Consider the following 20,743-nt stretch of genomic DNA (forward strand, 5'->3'; position numbering starts at 1 on the left):
CTGCAGGACAGTGGCCCTCCAGGACTGAGCTTTCCCTTAAATTTTCATAAGGGAAATAAAAAAAATCGTTTGAGCTATTAGACTGCGTTGTTATAGACCTTATGTAGCCCCGCCCTTTTTCAGCGTTGCGCTCGTTGTCTTTTGACTTCCGGTTTGTATTTCCACAGTGATATTACATTTATGAATGAACTGCTCGTTTTAAAATCTTCCCGATCTACTGACATTTGTTAAGACATCTGCTTTAAACATAACAATGCTCATGATAACTTTCATTAACTCTACAACAAGTAAATCCACTTAACCAACTAATTATTCTTTGACAGCGATGCCATAGAAATGTACAGAGCTACCGCAAAACGGAAGTTCAAAGACAATTTTATAAAGATGGCGGCGCGCTTGTTTCTCTGGTAAATAAGGTCTATAAGCACAGCTGATTTGTGTACAGAGGTTACCAAGGAAACGGCTTCATTTCTGCTGTTCCAGTGCTACTGTCAGAGAGTCGATTACATTTTTAATCAGTTCACTGTTTTTCTGCATGTGGCACACTTTCAGGTCCACAGTTAATCGCAAACTCTGGATCAAACCTGAGTTGACGGAGAATGTTTATACTGAAAGTTGTGAGTGCTTTTAAACCTGATCGAAACCAGGTTGGATTTATATGGATTTGTCGACTCTAAACCTACTCTGAAACTCAGAGTTTGTTTAACTAGCTTAATGCAACAGGCCTCTGTTGTCTGTGCCTCCTGTGTTCCTGATTGTAGTTCTCTTGTCTATTGTCGTTTGTTGTTATACTGGCCATTTATTGAGTTTTGGGTGGAGTCTTGCTTTGTTTTGAGTATCTTTAACTGAAATATTGACTAGTCATTTTTGTAATTAATAAAATCTCTTGTTTTCTTGCAGTCATGTCAAGCCACCTTTATTTTTATAGCACTTTTTACAATGCAGATTGTATGAAAGCAGGAAAATAATTTTGGCTGCACAGCAGCTCTAGAAGAAAATGTCATTGTTCAGCTTAAGTAAGTTTAGTATTGATTCATCTTGTCTGTTTTGCAAATAAAATATCTTGTGATGATCTCACGAAAAGCTCATGTATTATAGGGAAAAAGCAAGACTAACTATTGGGCAGCAAAGAGACAGAAAGTGGATCTCACGAGAGTGCATTAAAGAGCAGAATGGTATTAACTGGCTTGATGTGCACTGCCAGCACAGGGAATCAAATCGACCTTCTGGGTAATCGGCCACTTCTCTGACCGCAAGGCTACCTGATCTCTCAGTGATTAAATTTCGAATCTGATGCTTTTATGAAGCAAAACCACATGAACAGCATGATAATCATATAGTAGTTCATCAATCTACAGACTAGCCAAGGACTCCTCATGAACAACATGTACAAATCACAAATTGCAAAGAGCCATTAAATATGATTTTGGACAGCATGTTACCAAGAATAATAATAAAAAAAAAAAAATCACAAAAGCTTCTAATGGCAAAACCACAGTTTGTTCTCTTCATAGTCTCTTTTATTGTGCATTTAATTTGAGATCTCAATGCAACTAAGTATATCATTCATAAATTACCATTGCTTGTTGCTGTATATATATGAATTTGTTCTTGACCATGTGTTAATGAGTGTGTTAATAAATTAGTTATTTTAAGAAATTCTGGGTCCAATACAAGTTACACCGACAGCATCTGTGGCTAGCTATTGTTTACCACACAGAATAATTTCTACTCATTTCTAAGTAAAAACAAAAAGAAAAAAAAGTTGTTTAAAATGACATAATTATGCAAGTCATTCCATAGGAAAAGCAGATTGTTAGAGCACTTATAAAAATAATTTTGTAAAAAATATGTGCAAAGTTAACAGTTGCACTTTATTTTGATGGTCTACTCTTGACATTCTACTAACTTTAAGTAACTTTACAACTACATGTCAACTAACTCTCATTAAAGTATTAGTAGACTGTTAGGTTAGGGTTCGGATTAGTAGAATAAGAGAATCTTCAGAATGATGGTAAATTCACTAAACATCATAAGTCACCTAATATATTGAAAAAATTATATAATAAAGCTTTTCAAAGCAGCTTCAATAGAGCTTTAATGAGCATGAAAATAATCAGTGATGCAGACTGCATCAAGACAAATTCAAATGTGAGTCCTCCTCTGGCCAAGTGAACAGACACAGTGTGATTTATTCCAGGCTGCATCACAAGTCAGATTATAGACTGATGGCATTAAAAATGTTTCATCCAGCTCCTTTTACTAAAAAATACATTACGGCAACATTTGGTGCGGGAACATGGATGGTCGTTGATGGACCAATGTTGTGATCCCAAACCATACATCCCTATACTTTTTATTATTATTATTTTAATTAAAGCACAAATTCAGTAATTTATCACTGATATTCCTACCTTCCCCTTTTTACATTTTATGTTCGAGCAAACTATTTAACTGTTTTAAAAAGTGTAAGAACATGAACATTAACTGTTTATTTGTTTTTGTTTGTTTCACAGTTTTTGCTAATTTCCTGTCAAGGTGGTTTATCAATACTAAAACATTTCCTGCCAGACTTCTTTGCACATGAAAAACACCATCCCAAACTTTACAGATCATCTTGGCCAGAACCGGCAAGGAAAACATTCTTGATTCTTGACAAAGCTGCTAAGTTACTTATAGTTAGTAGAATGTTAAATTAATTCTTGAAATTTCCATCACTTAAAGGACTATTTAGAGATATTGTTAACATTTCGACATCTACTTCAGAGAGGTCCATATTCATCTATATTATTCGTTCATGTCTTTATGTTTGCCAGATTTACATGGTCACAACAGGAGTTAAAATATTTTATATAACATTTCCTAGTATGTAATTCTCACCTCAGTCTCATGTTAATGTGTAATGTTTAAAGTCTTGTGGCTTTTGAAATATGGTGTATGTTATATTGTATTGAACCTGGAACATTCCTTCAAAAAATGCACATATTAATCTATATTAATGCACAGTATGTCTCAATTCATGCAAGTATGCAACACAATGTACTGCATTAGCCTTACATAATACGTACTGGCAGTCAATCTCACAGCGTGTCACAAGGCACCTCTGTGTTTCTTTCATAGCACACTAATAGATGTAGAAGCCTGGCTCTGATGTGTTCCTGCTGCTCAGTTCTGACTAAACCTGCCACTCCAACAGACCTGTTAAAACCTGCCTGTACCCTATTAATAATTGATATATAATAAAAAATGAGACAGTGTCTAAACTTGTTATATATATATTCAAGAATGTTAGTAAGACAAATGGATTATTCTCTTATTGGAGAACTTAGAAAATAAAGAAACTAAAGGTAGAGGAGAAAGATTTTGACCAGGTCAGAAAAAAAAAAAAAACAGAAAAAAAAGAGACTGAGACAGAATGACTCGTGGGAGTCGGATTGGTTTCTGACCTTTAATAAGGGTCAGGAACTCCTCGTGTTTGACCCTGTTGCTCTGCATGTCGATCTTGAGAGTGAGCAGCAGGGTGAACAGGAACTTGTGTTCTTCATACAAACCCCGAGCTGCGTACCTGTGCACCTCGAAGGTCATGTACTCGATGATGTTAGCGATCCGCTTGCTTGTAATTGGACTCTTTGAGGACCTACTCCCCAAGAAAAAGACACAAGGTTGCAACTTATGTAGAAGCTTATTTACTGCACTTTCACATCTCACATGGAAAATATGATCAACAGGCATTATTTTATAAAACCAATATCATTTAAATTTACATTTTAACATCACCCAAATTAATATTCCATGTTGGGGCTAATGTAGCCACTATATCGGCTTGAGGTATGGGTTTGTCCACAGGCTCCAGGTCGGCCCCATCTGAATTAGCCCATATGAATTTCATATAGAGTCTGACTAGGGTTAATTCAGAACCGACATGGAACCCTTGGACAAAACCATTTGGGGCCCATACCTTAAAGGATTATTTCATTTTCAAATGAAAATCACCCCAAGCTTTACTCACCCTCAAGCCATCCTAGGTGTATTTGACTTTCTTTTTTCTGATGAACACAATCGGAGAAATATTAATAAATATCCTGATGCATCCAAGCTTTGTAATGGCAGTAAGCATTACCAAATGAGCATGAGCTGAAGAAAATGTCTCCATCCACATCCATACATCATAAACATATTTCACATTTGGTACTGAAATTTTAAAAACGTGATGCTTTGAGCACTGTTGAGCGGATACGTACACTTCTGATTGGCCATTAGCTCATTTTATATGTCTGCGATAGGCTTCAATGATCAACGCTGTAAAAATGTTGTAAATTGTCATCAATGAAGCTCTTCACCAAGCACTTACACAGATATACACGGGAGCATTTAGAAGCAGGTGACTAATCGCAGACCAGTCCATTGATAGACGCCTGCTTTCAAATGTTCCCGCTTTCAAATTCAAACACTTCCGTATGCTTTCAAACGCTGCCGTGTATTGATCATTGTAGCCTGTCAAAGATATATCCGATGAGCATGCGAACACACTGGCCAATCAGAGATGTTTACGAATCCACTCAATGGTGCTCAAAGCATCACACTTTTTAAAATTTCAGAAAAAAGAAAGTCATATACACCTAGGATGGCTTGAGGGTGAGTAAAGCTTGGGGTAATGTTAATTTGAAAGTGAACTAATCCTTTAAGCCTACATTGGCCCCATCATGAAATGTTGGCTGGGTGATGAAGACTGAAAACATGCCATTTTGTCTTTGAAAAACCAATTTAAATGAGGTATAAAATAATAAATGAGTTTTACTTTGCCAAGGACAAGTCGAACAAGCCCAGGAACTGGCGCAGGGAGCTCTGATACATCACATTCACCATGCTCATCTCCGTGATCAGAAAGTACAAGATGCTTCCTCTTGTGGCAACTACACTCAGAAAAAAAGATAACACAGGGGTCGATATTTACATCTGGTATTAACAGTACTCTCAGATGCAACTAGACATGACTCCTTTGACATTGGACTTCAAGGGAAGAGTATCTGATTTATAAAAATAATTATAATAATGATAATAATAATGATAAGAAGCGACGACTGCCATATTGTGCCAGAACGCCCATCACACACCAGCTTATTGGTGGAGAGGAGATGGAGTGATGAAGCCAAACAGTAAATATATATGGGGATGATTAAGAGGCCATAATGATGGACCGAGGCCAATGGGCAAATTTGATTTTGGGATTTTTAATAACCACAGACAGTCAGGACCTGTGTTTAACTTCTCATCTGCCTTTTGAGGTGACTGTCACAATGAAAGGTTTTTCACTTGAGAATATCTTAACAGCCATTATGAGCACTATTTTTTCATATTACACATGTAAGCTAAGCATTTAAAAACTTAAAGTCTCAGTGTTCATGGTGTCCCAGACTCAAATATTTTAATGATTTATAAAAGATGAATCACTATTTGGCCATCTGGGATTTCGGCATGGAGATAAAGGGTAGGATTATCATTTTTTGGTAGTATCACATCACATCGTGAGGGTATATTAGCACCATTTGTTGTTTGCGGGGTAACACTTTACAATAAGGTTCATTAGTTAAACATTAGTTAACATAAACTAACCATGAGCAATACACTTGTTACTGTATTTACTAATCTTCGTTAACGTTATACAGTTGTTCATTGTTTGTTCATGTTAGTTCACAGTACATTAACTAATGTTAACAAGATTTTAATAATGTATTAGTAAATGTTAACATTAACAAAGATTAATAAATGCTGTATAAGTGCAGTGCATAATTAGTTCATGTTAACTAATGAACCTTATTGTAAAATGTTACCACAAGCGAATAGTGTTTCATGGATGACTGGAAAAACTGTCACAGACAGTACACAAAAAGTTAAGGAACCCCGTATTTAACCATAAAAAAAAAAAAAAAAAAAAAATATTGGGGGACATTACGGTACACTACACGGTACACTACATATATAATATATTACCTATCCAATTTGGAACCTATTTACACTTTAATTTAGTGTTGTCCACTTGTGATTGGATCATCTGAGATGTATATTAATTAGGGCTGTTGAATTTAACCATTAATTTAATTAATTAGTTATGGAAAAATATCATGTTTTAAAGTATTTAACGCACCAGCCCCACCCTACGTGCGTAGGTCAGGTACATTTCATACAGTTGATTGGTGATTAACATGAAGCAGGGCAACAACTCACTGCATGCTGTAATGCCTAAAATTCAAGATATCAGAGCAAAAATACCCCTGTATGAGTTGTCTCATATTTATATCATATGATATAGTAAGCAATATCAGTGCTGTTTTTGCCCCAAATACCATGAGTGCAAATGTGATAGTGATTTTATACAACAGTTTAATGGATAAGAATTTAATATTGTGTTATATTTTAGACAAAAAAAAAAAAAAAGTCTGTTTTTGCTCAATTTCACCAGTGAAAATATTACCTAAAGCCAGACCAGAACTGTTGCGTGTCTCCGAGCAACACACAGCTGTGTTTCGTTTTTGAAGGATTCCGCATTTTGAGTGACTCAATTGGTTAAACCAATGATTCAATGGCCCATTAATTAGATTAATTAATCGCCACATCATGTAATTAATTAGATTAAAAAAAATGTCTTGACAGCCCTAATATCAGTACTGGGTGTAAAATTTATCAAAGGTTTCTATTTACAGAAATCAGTGAGTTTAACAGATTGTGGTTATTCTGATAATTTACTGTATACATTGTCACATCTTAAGACTAACAAACTAGAGGAAGAAGAGATGAATCAAATTTTTCTATGCATCTTTGAAAAAGCCTTAAAGGAAAGACAAGCTCTAAGTGCTCACCGGGTCTGTATTCCTCACGGGCCGCATTGATCTGGATCTCAGTCTCAGCAGCGATCTGGAGTTTCTGCGTGACCTCCTCTGCAGTGCGTTTTGTGTTTCCCAGCACTATGATGAGGCTCTCATCATCCACCAGTGAGCCCTGCGTGCTGGTCAGCCTAAAAAGTAGATTATCCTCCAGTTCCTTCATTTTACGTTTATTGGCCGTCACATCCTCTAGCAGGTCAGTTCGCTCCTTCTCCAGTTCCTGACAATCCAAAAACATCACACAGTCATTTCTCACCACACAAACAGCTTTAGGTCAATTCACTTTATTTATTTAGTGCCTTGGTTGTTTCAAAGCAGCTTCACAGTAATAAACAGGAAATTAACGATCAATAATGTAAACTTCATCAAACATGAGACAAATTAAAATTCTGCTGTAAAGCAGCTCTATAGAAGACAATAGTGTCAATATTCAGCTCAAGTCAGGTCAGTGTTGATTTAGCTCAATTCAATAACTATGTAAAGTTATTATAAAATGAGCTCAATTCACCTATATGCAGCTCTAGAGAAGACATGTATTATTCAGCTCAAGTATTAGTCAGTTCAATGTTGATTCTATTCAGTTCAAACAAGTTCTTTGCAATATGAAATTTAATTTTTTCACAGGAATTATTGATTTAACTGCCTTTTGTCACATACAGTGTAAGCTTTAATTACACATACACATTAAAAAGTCACCCCATTGAATGAAATGAAAGATTTAAATTATCAAAACATATTTACAAAAAAAATAAAAAATAAAAAAATAAATATTGTCTAAAATATTCTTTTTTGGGCTATACAGCTCTGATCCACTTTCCATTCAGGCTGATGTTTTTGGAACCCAGCCAACCCAACCCAAATATCACTCTGTCAGGTGAGAATGAATGATGAGAGGAGGACTCAGTTGCAGAGTAAACAATAGGCTTTACATTGTAAAAATAAAACAAAAACAAGAACAAAAACAATCCAGCAGGGGAAAAACAGTCCAGGGCATACACAAGCCAACAAAATGGAACCCGGTGTAGGAAGGCAGGGCCGAGGGGGAACATGGGGGGGAAACAGGATTACACGAACAGACAATTTTAGCTGTGATATTGAAATTGGAATAGCTTAATTAATATAATTTTAATAGCCTAAATAAACAGTCAGTAATAAAATAACAAATAATAAAATTACAAGCAATAGCACAAATAAATACAATGCAACAAAATACAAATTAAATAAACAGTGCTTTTCATGCAGGTCTAACAGTAGGTTTCAGGCACAGAAATTTAATAAAGTAGGCTACTCAAATAAATAACACTGCATAGTCCATTCATATCCTTTTTAAAGAGCAGTGACATTTTTTTCCCCCTTTTGTTTGGTTAACATTAAAAACGCAGACAGCAGGATGCTGTCACTTTAAGATCAAATGCACAAACGGATCATACATTTTCTTTCTTAACTGAAGACAACCGACTATGTTTACTAGGATACTCGCTGAGACTGGCATTTTATGTAAATATGTTCGTTCAAGCACAGGAAGGCATGAAAGAGAGCTTAACTTAGTATCTGAGCACTGTTTGAGACACGGCTTTCAAGGCATGTGCTTTGGATGTTTTGGATGTTGAACTTCCCACAGAGCTCGCCCTTTCGCGTGTTATAGTGCTTGAATATTTACAGTGGAAAGGCTTAAACTTTCGTGATGATGCAGCACTGACCATCAACTGTACTGACAGAGTTTCATATACTTGTCTTTTTTCTAGCATTTGGTGCTTGCAAGTGTTATTTTTAGGCCCTGTGAACACCTATACGCTGTGAATAACCATAACAAACAAGTACAAGATAGGGACTGTGTCCGAAATTGCCCCCTCTAACCTTAAATAGGGCACTATTTGAGGGGACAGACATTTGTAATGGTGTGCGAAACCATAGTGGACATTATCGAGTGCATTCAAGCCCACAATGCACAGCAATAATGAGTGTGCAACCTATGTATGCTCGATGACTTAATGAACAGTGAGAGTTGCATGACGAATGAATTCCTGCGCCTCGCCAGAAGATGGTGGCCGTCATCCGTCCATTCTGGTCCAATGTGGTGGTACAGCATAATATCATACAGGTATAAATTCCTTTTTAATGGATTATTAAATTGTTCAATTAAGGCTTATACATAGTTTCCATGACAAAGTTCAAAATAAAACTTTTCATCTTACTACTGGAGCTGCCAGTTTGCTAAGTTTCAAATAATTATTAAACAGCAAGCACAAACTATGCAAAAGCAACAGCCCTTCCAGTGCACTCAGTCTCCGAATTCACTCACTCGTTTTCATTCACTCCTTCAAGTGGACTATGTTAGTGGACTAATATAGGGAACAGTGAATGAGGGTATAGGGGCTGATTTCAGACACAGCAGGAAGAAGTAGGGAAGGAAATAAGGAGGGTAACAAAGATAAGCGGGTGGGGCAATTGAACTAATAACAAGGTAACAGGCCCAAGACAAAAGACAGACAAGAAGAGCACATGGCACACAGAAACGAAGCACATAGCAAACAAACGTGCTCACACAAACACATAAGGTAAGACCGAAGAGCACATGACAAACAAAATTGTATCTACCCAAACAGAAAACATGCAAGGCTGATAGAAGTGCACGGAACATGGATGTCAGGACTCCGGCACTGAAACTGAACCAAGACTAGACCATCAGGAAACACCATTCCATGAACACCCCAAACAAAAGCAAAACTGTGCACTCACATAAAAAAAAAAAAAAAAAAAAGATAGGGGTGTCAGGATCCCGTCATCACAGGTCCAGAAAAAAAAAACTAGAACCTGACAGAACCCTGACACACATTGTAGTAACATACTGTAATATCAATTTCTGTTTTATCTTTTCATTTCACTTTTATTTAGGTGTCCTTGTTACAGTGTAATTATACATTTAAGTACTTAATATCAATTAACAACATGCACTAATTATGCATACTTGACCGTTAATACCATAGTAAGTACATGTAACGTGTAACACTAAATTAAAGTGTTTATTAAGTGTTTATTATTCTAAAACATTAAAATGTGATTATGCAATAGTGATATATTTCTATCCTAAATTATTCTTTTACACATATTTTAAGTGATCACTTTTAAATCAATGTTTATAATTTACATTGTTTCATCATTTCAATGAAAACATTTACATAAATAAGATTTATTGAGATAGCACAAATTTATTAACACTTAAATACATTATTTGTTATAGAATGTTTAATGCATTTTACAATATTTTACAACATTATAATTTAAATTATTTTGAACCTTCAGGGTTTTAAAAAAGGTCAAAAACATATTGAAAAAAAAGTGAATTTTAATGGAACCAAGCAACATCAAATGGTTTGTCAACAGCCATTTCCTGTTTCTATTCTTTCTACTAGAAAATGTTCTCTGTCAGAAGTACTTGAGTGGAAATATTCTTTAGAAAATATGCAGTACATGACAAGTCAAAGACTTATATTTTCGTCAATGCACTGAAGTAAGTCTTTGATGTAGAAACGTTGAAATAACAGACCAGTGAATGTCATTCAGGCTGCTTAGCCATGAGCCTGAGTAAAATACATAATTTTCTAGCTTCAGAATAGCATGATAGTGTACTATGCAGTCAATTTTGCTCGGTTAGCTTTTGAAACCCTAGTAGGATTTTTTCTTTCTTTCTTTCTTTTTTTTTTTTTTTCCGCTGTCCAAATGTCCCTTTTCGATATTACTAGTCTAAAGTCTAAAACACAGTTCCCCATCAGGCAGAGATAACTAACTAGCCAGAGGCGAGGCCATAAAGCTATTATAATTCAGATCAGTGCTGTGCTGGGCGACATGTGGATCTGTACTCTTATTACGCTGAGTGTAAAACATGTCAGGCCCTTATTCCTGATTGACAAATCAATGTCCAACAGTGAATATGTTCTGAATGGCACTTTAATTTTCTCTACCTGGGAATCTGCAGGTGTTACCAAAGCCCATCTGACTGTGCTAGGCTGAAATGAGCCGAGACGACAGCGATTCTCCATAACAATGTGCAGTATTGCAAGATTCTGTGGCTTTGATTCTGGTCTTTCATGAGCTTGACATACAGTAGCTCTGGGTAGCTCCAATTTAAGGTGCCATGCACATTTCTTTCATACCAAACACCATAAAACACTTAAAACACCAGCAGGGTATGCGATGATAAGACTTGTTTTGAATTGTTCATCTTTAATTTCATTTTGTGAATAAAACTTGTTAGTTATAGCCTTAAATAAGAAGAAACTAACAAACAATATGTCACACTTATTTGTATAGCTCTTTTCACAATACACATTTTTTAAAAGCAGCTTTACAGAAAATCATGATGTTAAAATTTATAATATATATATATTATATATATGAACTATTGGAATTTCGAAACACTTATGATGTAACAAAGCCTCATATAGCATACAGCATCACTAGATCACTAGATATATGTTTTGAATATAAAGCTATGCGTTGATAGTTTACGTTTTGCAACAATATAAACAATCACTCAGCTGAGATTTGCTATATTATATATATATATATATATATATATATATATATATATATATATATATATATATATATATATATATATATATATATAGCTTAGTGCTTTATATACCATATATATATGCAGCTAAAGTAGGATCTATATATCCAACTATTAATATATCAAGCAGTTGAGATAGCTTTTGAGTGCATATTGTTTAACGTGATTGTACAGTATATATATCTTTATAAAGTTGGATATATTTAAAGGGTTAGTTCACCCAAAAGTGAAGCTTTACAAATCTTTTGTTTCGAATCAGTGGTTCGGAGTGTTATCAAACTGTCAAAGTCACGTGAACTATTGGAATTTCAAAACACTTATGATGTAACGAAGCCTCGTTTACTGAAATCGTGTGATTTTAGCACTCCAAACCACCGATTCAAAACAAATGATTCGTAAAACTTCAAAGCTTCATGAAGCAGTGTTTTGAAATCACCCATCACTACATATTGTTGAATAAAGTTGTTTTTTTTGGCGCACAAAAGGTATTCTCGTCGCTTTATAATATTAAGGTTGAACCAATGTACTCGCATGAACTGATTTAAATATGTCTTTAGTACCTTTCTGGGCATTGAAAAAGGAAATGATCTTGCTGGCAATGCAGGCCTCACTGAGCCATCGTATTTTATTAAAAATATCTTAATTTGTGTTCTGATGATGAAGGAAGGTCTTACAGGTGTGGAACGACATGAGGGTGAGTAATTAAAGACTGAATTTTCATTTTTGGGTGAACTAACCTTTTAAATTAGTTATAAATTTTACTTCTAAAATAAATGAGTTGTATTAAGGTTTTTTTTTATGTTTTACTTGAAAATGACAAAAAAATAAATATATAGATTAAGAATGAATAAATATTTAAATAAATAATTTTTGCAGTGCTGAAGAAGAAACAGCAGAGATTTGTGAGATTAGTCTCTCTTGTCTTGAGTCTCTGTTACTATGTTGAACGTTAGTGGTCTTTCAGAGTACAGAGATTCGCAATTCACGCTCTTTGTCCAGTGACCCTAACAATGACTGAAGTGCTCTCTCCCTCATGCTTGTCTGTCATAGAAACATCACTGGGATGTTAGTTTTTTTCTTTTTTTTTTTCCATTTAGGACCATAGGGACACCAGCCTGAGCCATGAGAAACACCAGCCTGCTACTGAATAAATCATGTCTTTGAATTCACCACCAGAAGGTTTTTAATATACTTCTCTAATTAATGACTTAAAACTTTACATTGCATGTCATAGCCTGCATTATCTAAAATTACAATACAATTAACCTACAAATGTGAAAAACAACAGTCAATTTGTCTTACAAAAAACAAAAAAAAACACAAAAAAAAAACACTGGTCAATTAAAACAATGACTTAAACAGGAAGCAGAAGCCATTGGCCTCTGGTCATTTTGTCAGTAGACTGAACGAATGCTGAAGTGGTGAGTAGTACTTTGGCTAGTGGCCACTTATCTTCCTTTCAGCAAGGACTAATGGGTGAATGTTACATCACCTAATTAATATTCATAAGCAAAGTTATAAAAGTATAATAGTGCCCCCAACACACATTTTAGATCATTCCTACACCCATTTTTTTGCACATATGAGTTCAAAGGGCCCATACCTGTTTCTCAGTGAGAATAACTCTGCCCAGTAGCTGATCTTCCAGACCCCTCATAGTAACAGTGAAGTCGATAATGGATGTCCGTGCACTGATCTCAGGGGTGTATGCTGGATTGGGCAGTTTGGTGGTCACATAGAGACGGAAACCCTTCATTACATCCACTTCTTTATCACCTACTTTCACCTGATGACATTAATGAGTCAGAGATCAGAATTAAAACTCCAGGTGAAGAGCTGCTCTGGCATAAAAAAAAATAAAAACATCTGGGGAGTAAAGACACACTAGAGCAGGAGTGTCCAATCCTGCTCCGGGAGGGCCACTGTCCTGCAAAGTTCAGCTCCAACCCCAATTAAACACACCTGAACCAGCAAATCAAGGTTTTACTAGTCATAAAAGAAACTTCCAGGCAGGTGTTGGATGCATGTTGGACCAAAACTCTGGGGGACAGTAGGCCTCTAGGACTGAGTTTGGACACCCCTGTACTAGAGGATAACAGAGCCCCAACTCAAGATGCTTCTATCAGAATACCCTTAGAGAGAAAGTACTAAAGACAGTTGTGTTAATTACCTTCCTAACATAAAAGGTGTTGGTGAAGTTTAAAATAATATGCCAATTATCTCAACAGTGAGTAACTCATTTTATTTCCGTGCCAATTAGTGGAAATAGTGATTATGCAGTGGTTTGACATGTATAAAACGATGTCAATGTCTCCCATTCGGTCTCTGCTATAAAAAAATGTGTGATCAGGTGTTTGCACCTTTGTATTTATAGAGCTAGTAGTTAAACCTGTCAGAGCTCTCGCCGCTGCTTGCTATTTTCACTTCTTTTTTGAACGTGTGAAGCAGCTGCTGTGTGTGACGGTGAAGAAGCGTCACATTTTTCAAGTGACTGGAGATTTGATAATGAGATCAAGGAAAGATGCCCGAAAGATCACGGCTGTCACTCACAATCGTGTCCTACACAAGCAGTAAACAGCTTGAGCAGCTGATGTCATCACCTTGGCCAGGAACTAAAACAGCACAGAGACTTCAGACTTAATTATGAACTATTCGTTCAGACTACTTGCTATGTCCTGCTTGTTTATGATTTTGTATGCTTTTGATATCATTCCAAGTAAGCATAATGAAGGACAAAAAATACAGTTCCAATTTGTTTTCTCTATAATTTAGCTTTGAAAATAATGAGTAGGAGCAGAGGTTCTGTACAAATATAGAGTATTTTCTCAAGCTATCTCGCTCATTTCTTAGTGAAAATTTAATGAAAAATATGGCAACGTCTTTCTTTGTTTTTCTTCTTTTGAAAATCAATGGAACTGCTGAGGACAATGATGTTCCCTTTAATGACAATGCCCCTATTTTCTTCCCTATTTGTTGATTTATAAATGAGAACTGTTCATATTAAAAAAAACGGGAGAAAATACATACAAATAATCATAATGTTTTTGGCACTTTCTATAAACAGGGTACAAAATGAAACCTGAAACTCTTTAATGTAAGTCAGTGAAAAAGGTGCATAACCTTCCAAAATGTTGACTGATCAAACTCCTCTTTTGCTTATTGAGCTCCTCTAACAATACCTTATATGTGGACCCAGTCTTGATGAAGTTCTTCTCCAGGACATTGTCCAGGGCAGGATCCAATTCCTCTCCAACATCCTCAATCAGTAGGGGACGCCCTAGAGATAAACTGTCCTCTAGATGGTTTCTGAAGTACTTGTGATTCAGTGAGGTGATCTGTGAAAACAACAGGACCTCATTACTGACCCAGCTCAAGTTCTGCTACTGGGGAAAGCTATTACCAGAGTAGGAGGTGATTTGTTATGAGGTCATACCATTGAAAAATTTGTCTGACCTCTTAAAAAGAAACCATGCATCAGTGCAAGCTGTGCATATTCAATTAGATTTCAACATGAATACAGGCCTTTTACTTTTAATTCCGCAGATGTTTTATATATCAAGTTATTCTTTACTTCTAACAGCAACACTTAAAAAGTATAAAACAGTGTAGCTTCTCAGTATTTTCAGTAACAAGCTACTTTATTCATTGACCAAGTAGCATGACAAACTGGATGTCTGTGTAGCATTTTATGCATTGTTTTTAGCAATATATGCTGCTGTTCATCACTATGTTATTTATATACAATATACAAATGTATTTAAATTCAGTAGTTTTTATTAGTAATTGTAATACCTAACTACTTTTCAGATAGGTAGCTCAGTTGTAGTTACAGGCTACTTACAATAAATGAGTAGCTTGACGTGTCTGCGACAAATTAAACACGGAAGAACCACATTGTGCAAAGTCATATTGTTATTAATGTACAATTCATTCATTCTGAGTGGTTACCTGAAGCTCATTCTTGGATTCTTTGTTCTTAATCCAGATCTTTCCCTGGGTCTGGGGGTCAATCAGCAAGGGAAATCTGGCAGCTTTTGTAACAATAATCCCATTCTGGATGGACAGGTCATCATTGGGCAGCCCCTGTAGATTCCATTCGCTTACCGTGGGAGCGTCAATCAACATCTCAGTGAGATTCAGATTAGTCCTAAAAGGAATTCGGCGGGACTTCATTTCTCTTTGCCAATCAGTGAGAAGGAGGTTGCGGAACTCTTGGTTAAAAGGGCCCGAGTAGGACAGGAAGGCTGTAGCCAGCAGTACATCACCTGAGCATGGATAATGTAAAATTAAATTAAAACAAAAAAAATATCATAGTAAATATGAGTGGTACTTCAGTTACAATAATCTTGCACTTACAATTCTACAATTCTATAATTCCACCCCTCGGTACTCGGAACCTTTTATATGGCTCGGTTCCATCGTCAATGTAAGTCAATGGTATTATTACACCATTTTATAATTTTCCTAGCAAAAACTGTCCTAACAGTAGTAATTGTAATAACACAACACTACTCTGGATGAGGACACTTTAGGGAGTTGTAGGTGGCTGCTTACCGGCCCAAGTCAAAAGAGCCCAACTCCAAGTCTCTGTTATAATTCTGGTTCCTAGATATGGCTCAGGTCAGAGTATATAGAGGGGTGGACTACTTTGACTTGGGCCAGTAATTAACAACCATAGCAACACCCTAGCACCTACCCAGATGAACCTAACAACTGCATTGCAATGCGATAAAACTATATACAGTAGCAGTGACCTGGTAATTACCCATATCCTGTAGAATTGTAAGTTTTGTAGGTGTATAGGATATTTTTGCCTGTTTTATCATCCACTAGGGCAAAATTGTGTGTTGGATCAGTTAAAAAAAAAAAATAGCAGGAAGTTGCATTATTTGAGTTAACTTTTACATTCATAGCACAAATGGTACAGATCGAGTTATACACAAACCTTAAACATGAGTAATGTTTAAGGTTTGTTCAAACCCTTAATTATAAATTTGAGCTACAGTAGTAGTGATGTTTACCTCAACAAACAATGCTAATAAGCTCTTCTGATACAATATCTTGGCTTTGCAGTTTATATTCAAAATATTGATTTTAATACATGAGAATTAATTCTCAATTTCTGTAAAAAATCGACATATATTGGACTGAAAGCTTATCACTTTTGAAGAAGACAACCCAGTGATGTTAGGTTAAAAACTCTAAGACCCCAAAAGGTAGGGCTGAAAATTCTGGGGGAAAAAATGCCTGAAGATTTTATGTAAAAACCCACCAACTAGTCGTTTGGTCTGAGCAGCAAACTCTTTACTAAGCTGTGTCCAACGCTCTTTCTCTCCTGCCAGCCCACTGATCAGACTAGAGGCTGTTTGCATCTTGTGTCGACAGCGTTCTGCATCCTCTAGTAAAGTCTGAGAGAGAAAGAGAATGAGGAGGTAAGAAAAAAAGTTTAATTATGTCACTGTGTAGCTGGGTGCTTGTTCACATTTATTGACTCTTATCAAGAGTGAGAGTGTCAATTCAATTGAGTGTCATTTAATGTTACCTAACAAAATTAATTTTGCCTTATTTAATAGATGGGTGTGGTTTCTCAGGACACATATTTAAGTGATATTAGATAGTGTCAGGCAGTACAGAGATTTTATGCATGGTATAAAAAAAAAAAAAAATTAAAAAAAAAACAACATTAAAAACCTTTAAAAAACCTTGAAAACCTTAAATCACCTTTAATTTGCATAAAATGTTATTGTATCAAAGTGTTACTTTACATTAGATACTCTAAACTGAATCTGTGAGAACTAATATAACACAATCTTATATCTAGCCTTTTGTTTGTTTTTGGGTTTTTTGCATTTTAATGTTGAGCCTTTTATTAGATATGACCATGAAATGTCATTCCCAGGGTACAGATGTCCACTTTTTTTGTATATGGAAACCAGTAAATTAGGAAAACTAATTTCAGTGTTTAAAGTCAATTCGGAATTTTATTCAATCATTGGTTTAAGTAAACATCTTGTTCTCTTAGGTATGATCAGGCCTGATGTAAATCAACCCCAAAGGATCAGTGAGTTACAAGCTGTTAATCACACAATTATCAACTAAATTATGAAGTGTTAGGAAGGCTCGTTATACATTGTGAATTGGAACATTGATGTTTGCTTCAAACCATTTATAAAGTTAGTATCAATTTTGTAGAGGCACACAGAGTACAAGCCTGAATGATTCATCTGCAATATGGGTTTAGTTTGTATTTACAAAATTGCTCATTACATCCAATTTTATGCAAAAATGCTAATGAGTGATTGGGTATTTACTTCAGGCACTAAAAGACAGCTGATTCACTATTTTTCACAGAATAATTAGAGAGATAATTAGAAAATTCTGGATTGTGGTTTTTTGGGCTACAGCTGGAATCTTGAATTTCCCTAAAAGGGATGAATAAAGTATTTATTATTATTATTATTATTATTATTATTATTATTATTATTATTATTATTATAGGGCAAATAAGAAACTCAACAAACATTTTGTCAGTGATTTCTTTGATCTTTTTCTTTCTTTAATTTAAGTTTGCTGATCAAAACCCCTGTTTTTAGATTATTTGTGTCATAATAATGCAGTAGCTTTAGGTGTGTTCTTGCCATGCTGTAATTACCGTAATCACGAGATGTGAGAATGGGAATTTTCTGAGAGCTCCGACTTGTACCACGCGACCGCTGTAACACCTGACTGCTTCATATTGGTGTTGATAGTGTTTCCATAGAAACATTTTCAGTCTGAGGATGTGACCAGCTCCCAGTATAACATAATGTTGTCATCTCGCAATTACGGTAATTACGACATGGCGTGAACGCAGCATTTGACGTTAAGCCAGGGGTGTCCAATCCTGGTCCTGGAGGGTGAACGCCCTGCAGAGTTTAGTGCCAACCTGCCCCAACACACCTGACTGGAATTTTCTAGTAATCCTGAAGACCCTGATAAGCTGTACCCCTGCCCTAATCTATCTAACACAGTGGTTACCTGTTTCTCCATCATGGCCTTCTCATACTCAGCCTGAACTACATCCAGCTCTGCTTGCTTAGCATCCAGTTCTGCCTGGGCTGTCTGGAGGTCCACATTAGCTATGGTCAGCCTGTTCTCCTGCACTGCCAGATTAGCCTGAGGGTGATGGAGAGAGTTGTGAATGATCGAGCTCCTGAAAAACCGACAATTACAGCAAGGATTTCTAATAAGAAACAAGAAATAATTTTCCATTGAACAAAACCCCAATTTCTTTTTCTCTCTTTTTCCATAGTTGCACACAGCATTTGTCAGAAATGGTCTGAGTGTCTTTTTTTTTTTTTTTTTTAATGCTTTTACATTTAAGAGCAAGATTGCAAACAAACCAAATTGCATCTACACATTAAAATACATTTATTTCTTAATGTATAAACTAAGGATTGGAGTTTTTCTTTTATAAATTTCAGTATGCATCCAGATAAACCTTTAAAATATAATGATCATAATAAGGGATTCTGTGTACTTGTGCACATGTATCTGAAAGGTTTGGCATTAAGTTGGTTTTTAAAAGTTACTTGCCATTATAAAAAAAAAAGCATGCACATATCTGATAAAGGTTGTCAAGTTGAACTGGGAGTATACTATTAAAGGTGGTACAGAGGATGTTTTGTTTTATACATTTTTGCAATATTACTTGAAACTGTCTTTACTAACTGATGAAAGACTATTTATTAGGTGCACTGAAAGGAATAATATTAATACACATCATCTGTGCACGAGGTAGGGACTTAAAAACATCAGCCAATCGTTTACGCGATCATGGCTTGTCAATCACTGCCATTGTGAGAGACGTGAGCGGATTGGCCCTCTGGCTTGTCAATCACTGGCATGACGTTCCTTGTGAGAGACGCGCGGCTGCGCGCTCTAGTAACTTTCCACACTCCGCATGCAATGTTTTTGTCAGGAGACAGGAGTAACAACTGCAGATTATGAGTCACCTGCGGTGAGTCCGACATAATGAATCCACGGCTTTAGGTCGCGCACACACTTAACGATTGTAAAGCCGATTATGAATGTAAATTGATACTTATGACTGATCGCGCTCAAACACGTCCAGTCAGAGCCAGTTGAGTTCAGTCTGCGATTACAGTCGGTGTTCAAATTCCTTGTGAAAGTATATAAATCTGCTTCAGGAGCAGGAAACAATCGCTGTATGTTGAGCACAGTCTTAGAATGTTTTAGCTAGTCGTTAAATGTGTGCCCGGCTTAATAACACAGCGAATGCCGGTGGTAAACAAACACTGAAAGAGGGGGGTTGTTCTTCCGCATGCGCTCATTTCAAAAACTCAGTCGACGAAAACATCCTCTGTACCACCTTTAAATCTAACAAAATGAACTAGCAGCAACTACAATTGGGATTTCCTTTGGTCATTTACAAGTGTTCATCTGAGGCTTCAAGCAACCGATTGAAATTAAACTATTATATCAAAGATGATAAAATAATAAATGATGATCAAAAGCATGTAAAGAATAATCAAATATAATAGCAATTCATAAACTAAACCATAGTTTTGACAGTTTAAATTATGGCCTGTTAGTAAAAAAAAACAACAACAACACCAACAACAAAAAAAACAAAAAACTGATAACTTGACAGGGTTGCATCATGTGAAAAAACATCAAGTGATCTCACCTTCAAAGGAAGCACTTCTTTATTAATAGAGAAGAAGGCAGCCATTGCTTTGGTCCAGGAGCAAAGACCTGCAACATTGCCGCACACCCTCTTGGCTGTTTCTATGTTATAGTCTACCATGTCAAAGTATGGAGAGAGGAGTTCCACTACCTCCTCATTGATGGTGTCTTTGGGGAATTGCTGCAGGACAAAACAAAAGTTGGAGTAAAACAATACTGTACAGAATACATTACATATTTGAAACTCTTGAAAATGACAATATTATTTGATATTTGTTGCTCAGGCTCCTGTAAAGGTTTGAGAAGATACAGATCATGCATGGAACCTTATCTTAAAATCAAACAGTCAGCCTTTAAAATATGTTCGAAGGAATATCAGTATTGAATGTGTGAAAGATATTGTATTGATTAGATCAGAGCTGAATGTTGGCGAGAAGGCCTGGATCGCAGTCTCCACTCTAATTTATCCCAAAGGTGTTCTAACGGGTTGAGGTCAGGACTCTGCAACCCCACACCATAATTCCCCCTCCACTAAACTTTATACTTGGCACAATGCAGTCAGGCAAGTACCGTTCTCCTGGCAACCGCCAAACCCAGA

The 20,743-nt window shown here is 36.0% G+C and overlaps 1 protein-coding gene across 1 annotated transcript in view; it reads right to left on the minus strand.

Annotated features, from left to right (window-relative positions):
• Positions 1-20,743, minus strand: part of dnah5 (dynein, axonemal, heavy chain 5) — a 159,621-nt gene that overhangs the window by 22,975 nt on the left and 115,903 nt on the right. The window contains 9 exon segments of the mRNA XM_048152165.1: positions 3,447-3,637; positions 4,799-4,913; positions 6,858-7,101; positions 13,061-13,243; positions 14,637-14,792; positions 15,406-15,722; positions 16,730-16,865; positions 18,475-18,612; positions 20,147-20,326. Of these exon segments, the coding sequence (XP_048008122.1) occupies positions 3,447-3,637; positions 4,799-4,913; positions 6,858-7,101; positions 13,061-13,243; positions 14,637-14,792; positions 15,406-15,722; positions 16,730-16,865; positions 18,475-18,612; positions 20,147-20,326 (1,660 nt within the window).

This window comes from Megalobrama amblycephala, linkage group LG13, assembly GCF_018812025.1.
Source record: "Megalobrama amblycephala isolate DHTTF-2021 linkage group LG13, ASM1881202v1, whole genome shotgun sequence".
Lineage (NCBI taxonomy): Eukaryota > Metazoa > Chordata > Actinopteri > Cypriniformes > Xenocyprididae > Megalobrama > Megalobrama amblycephala.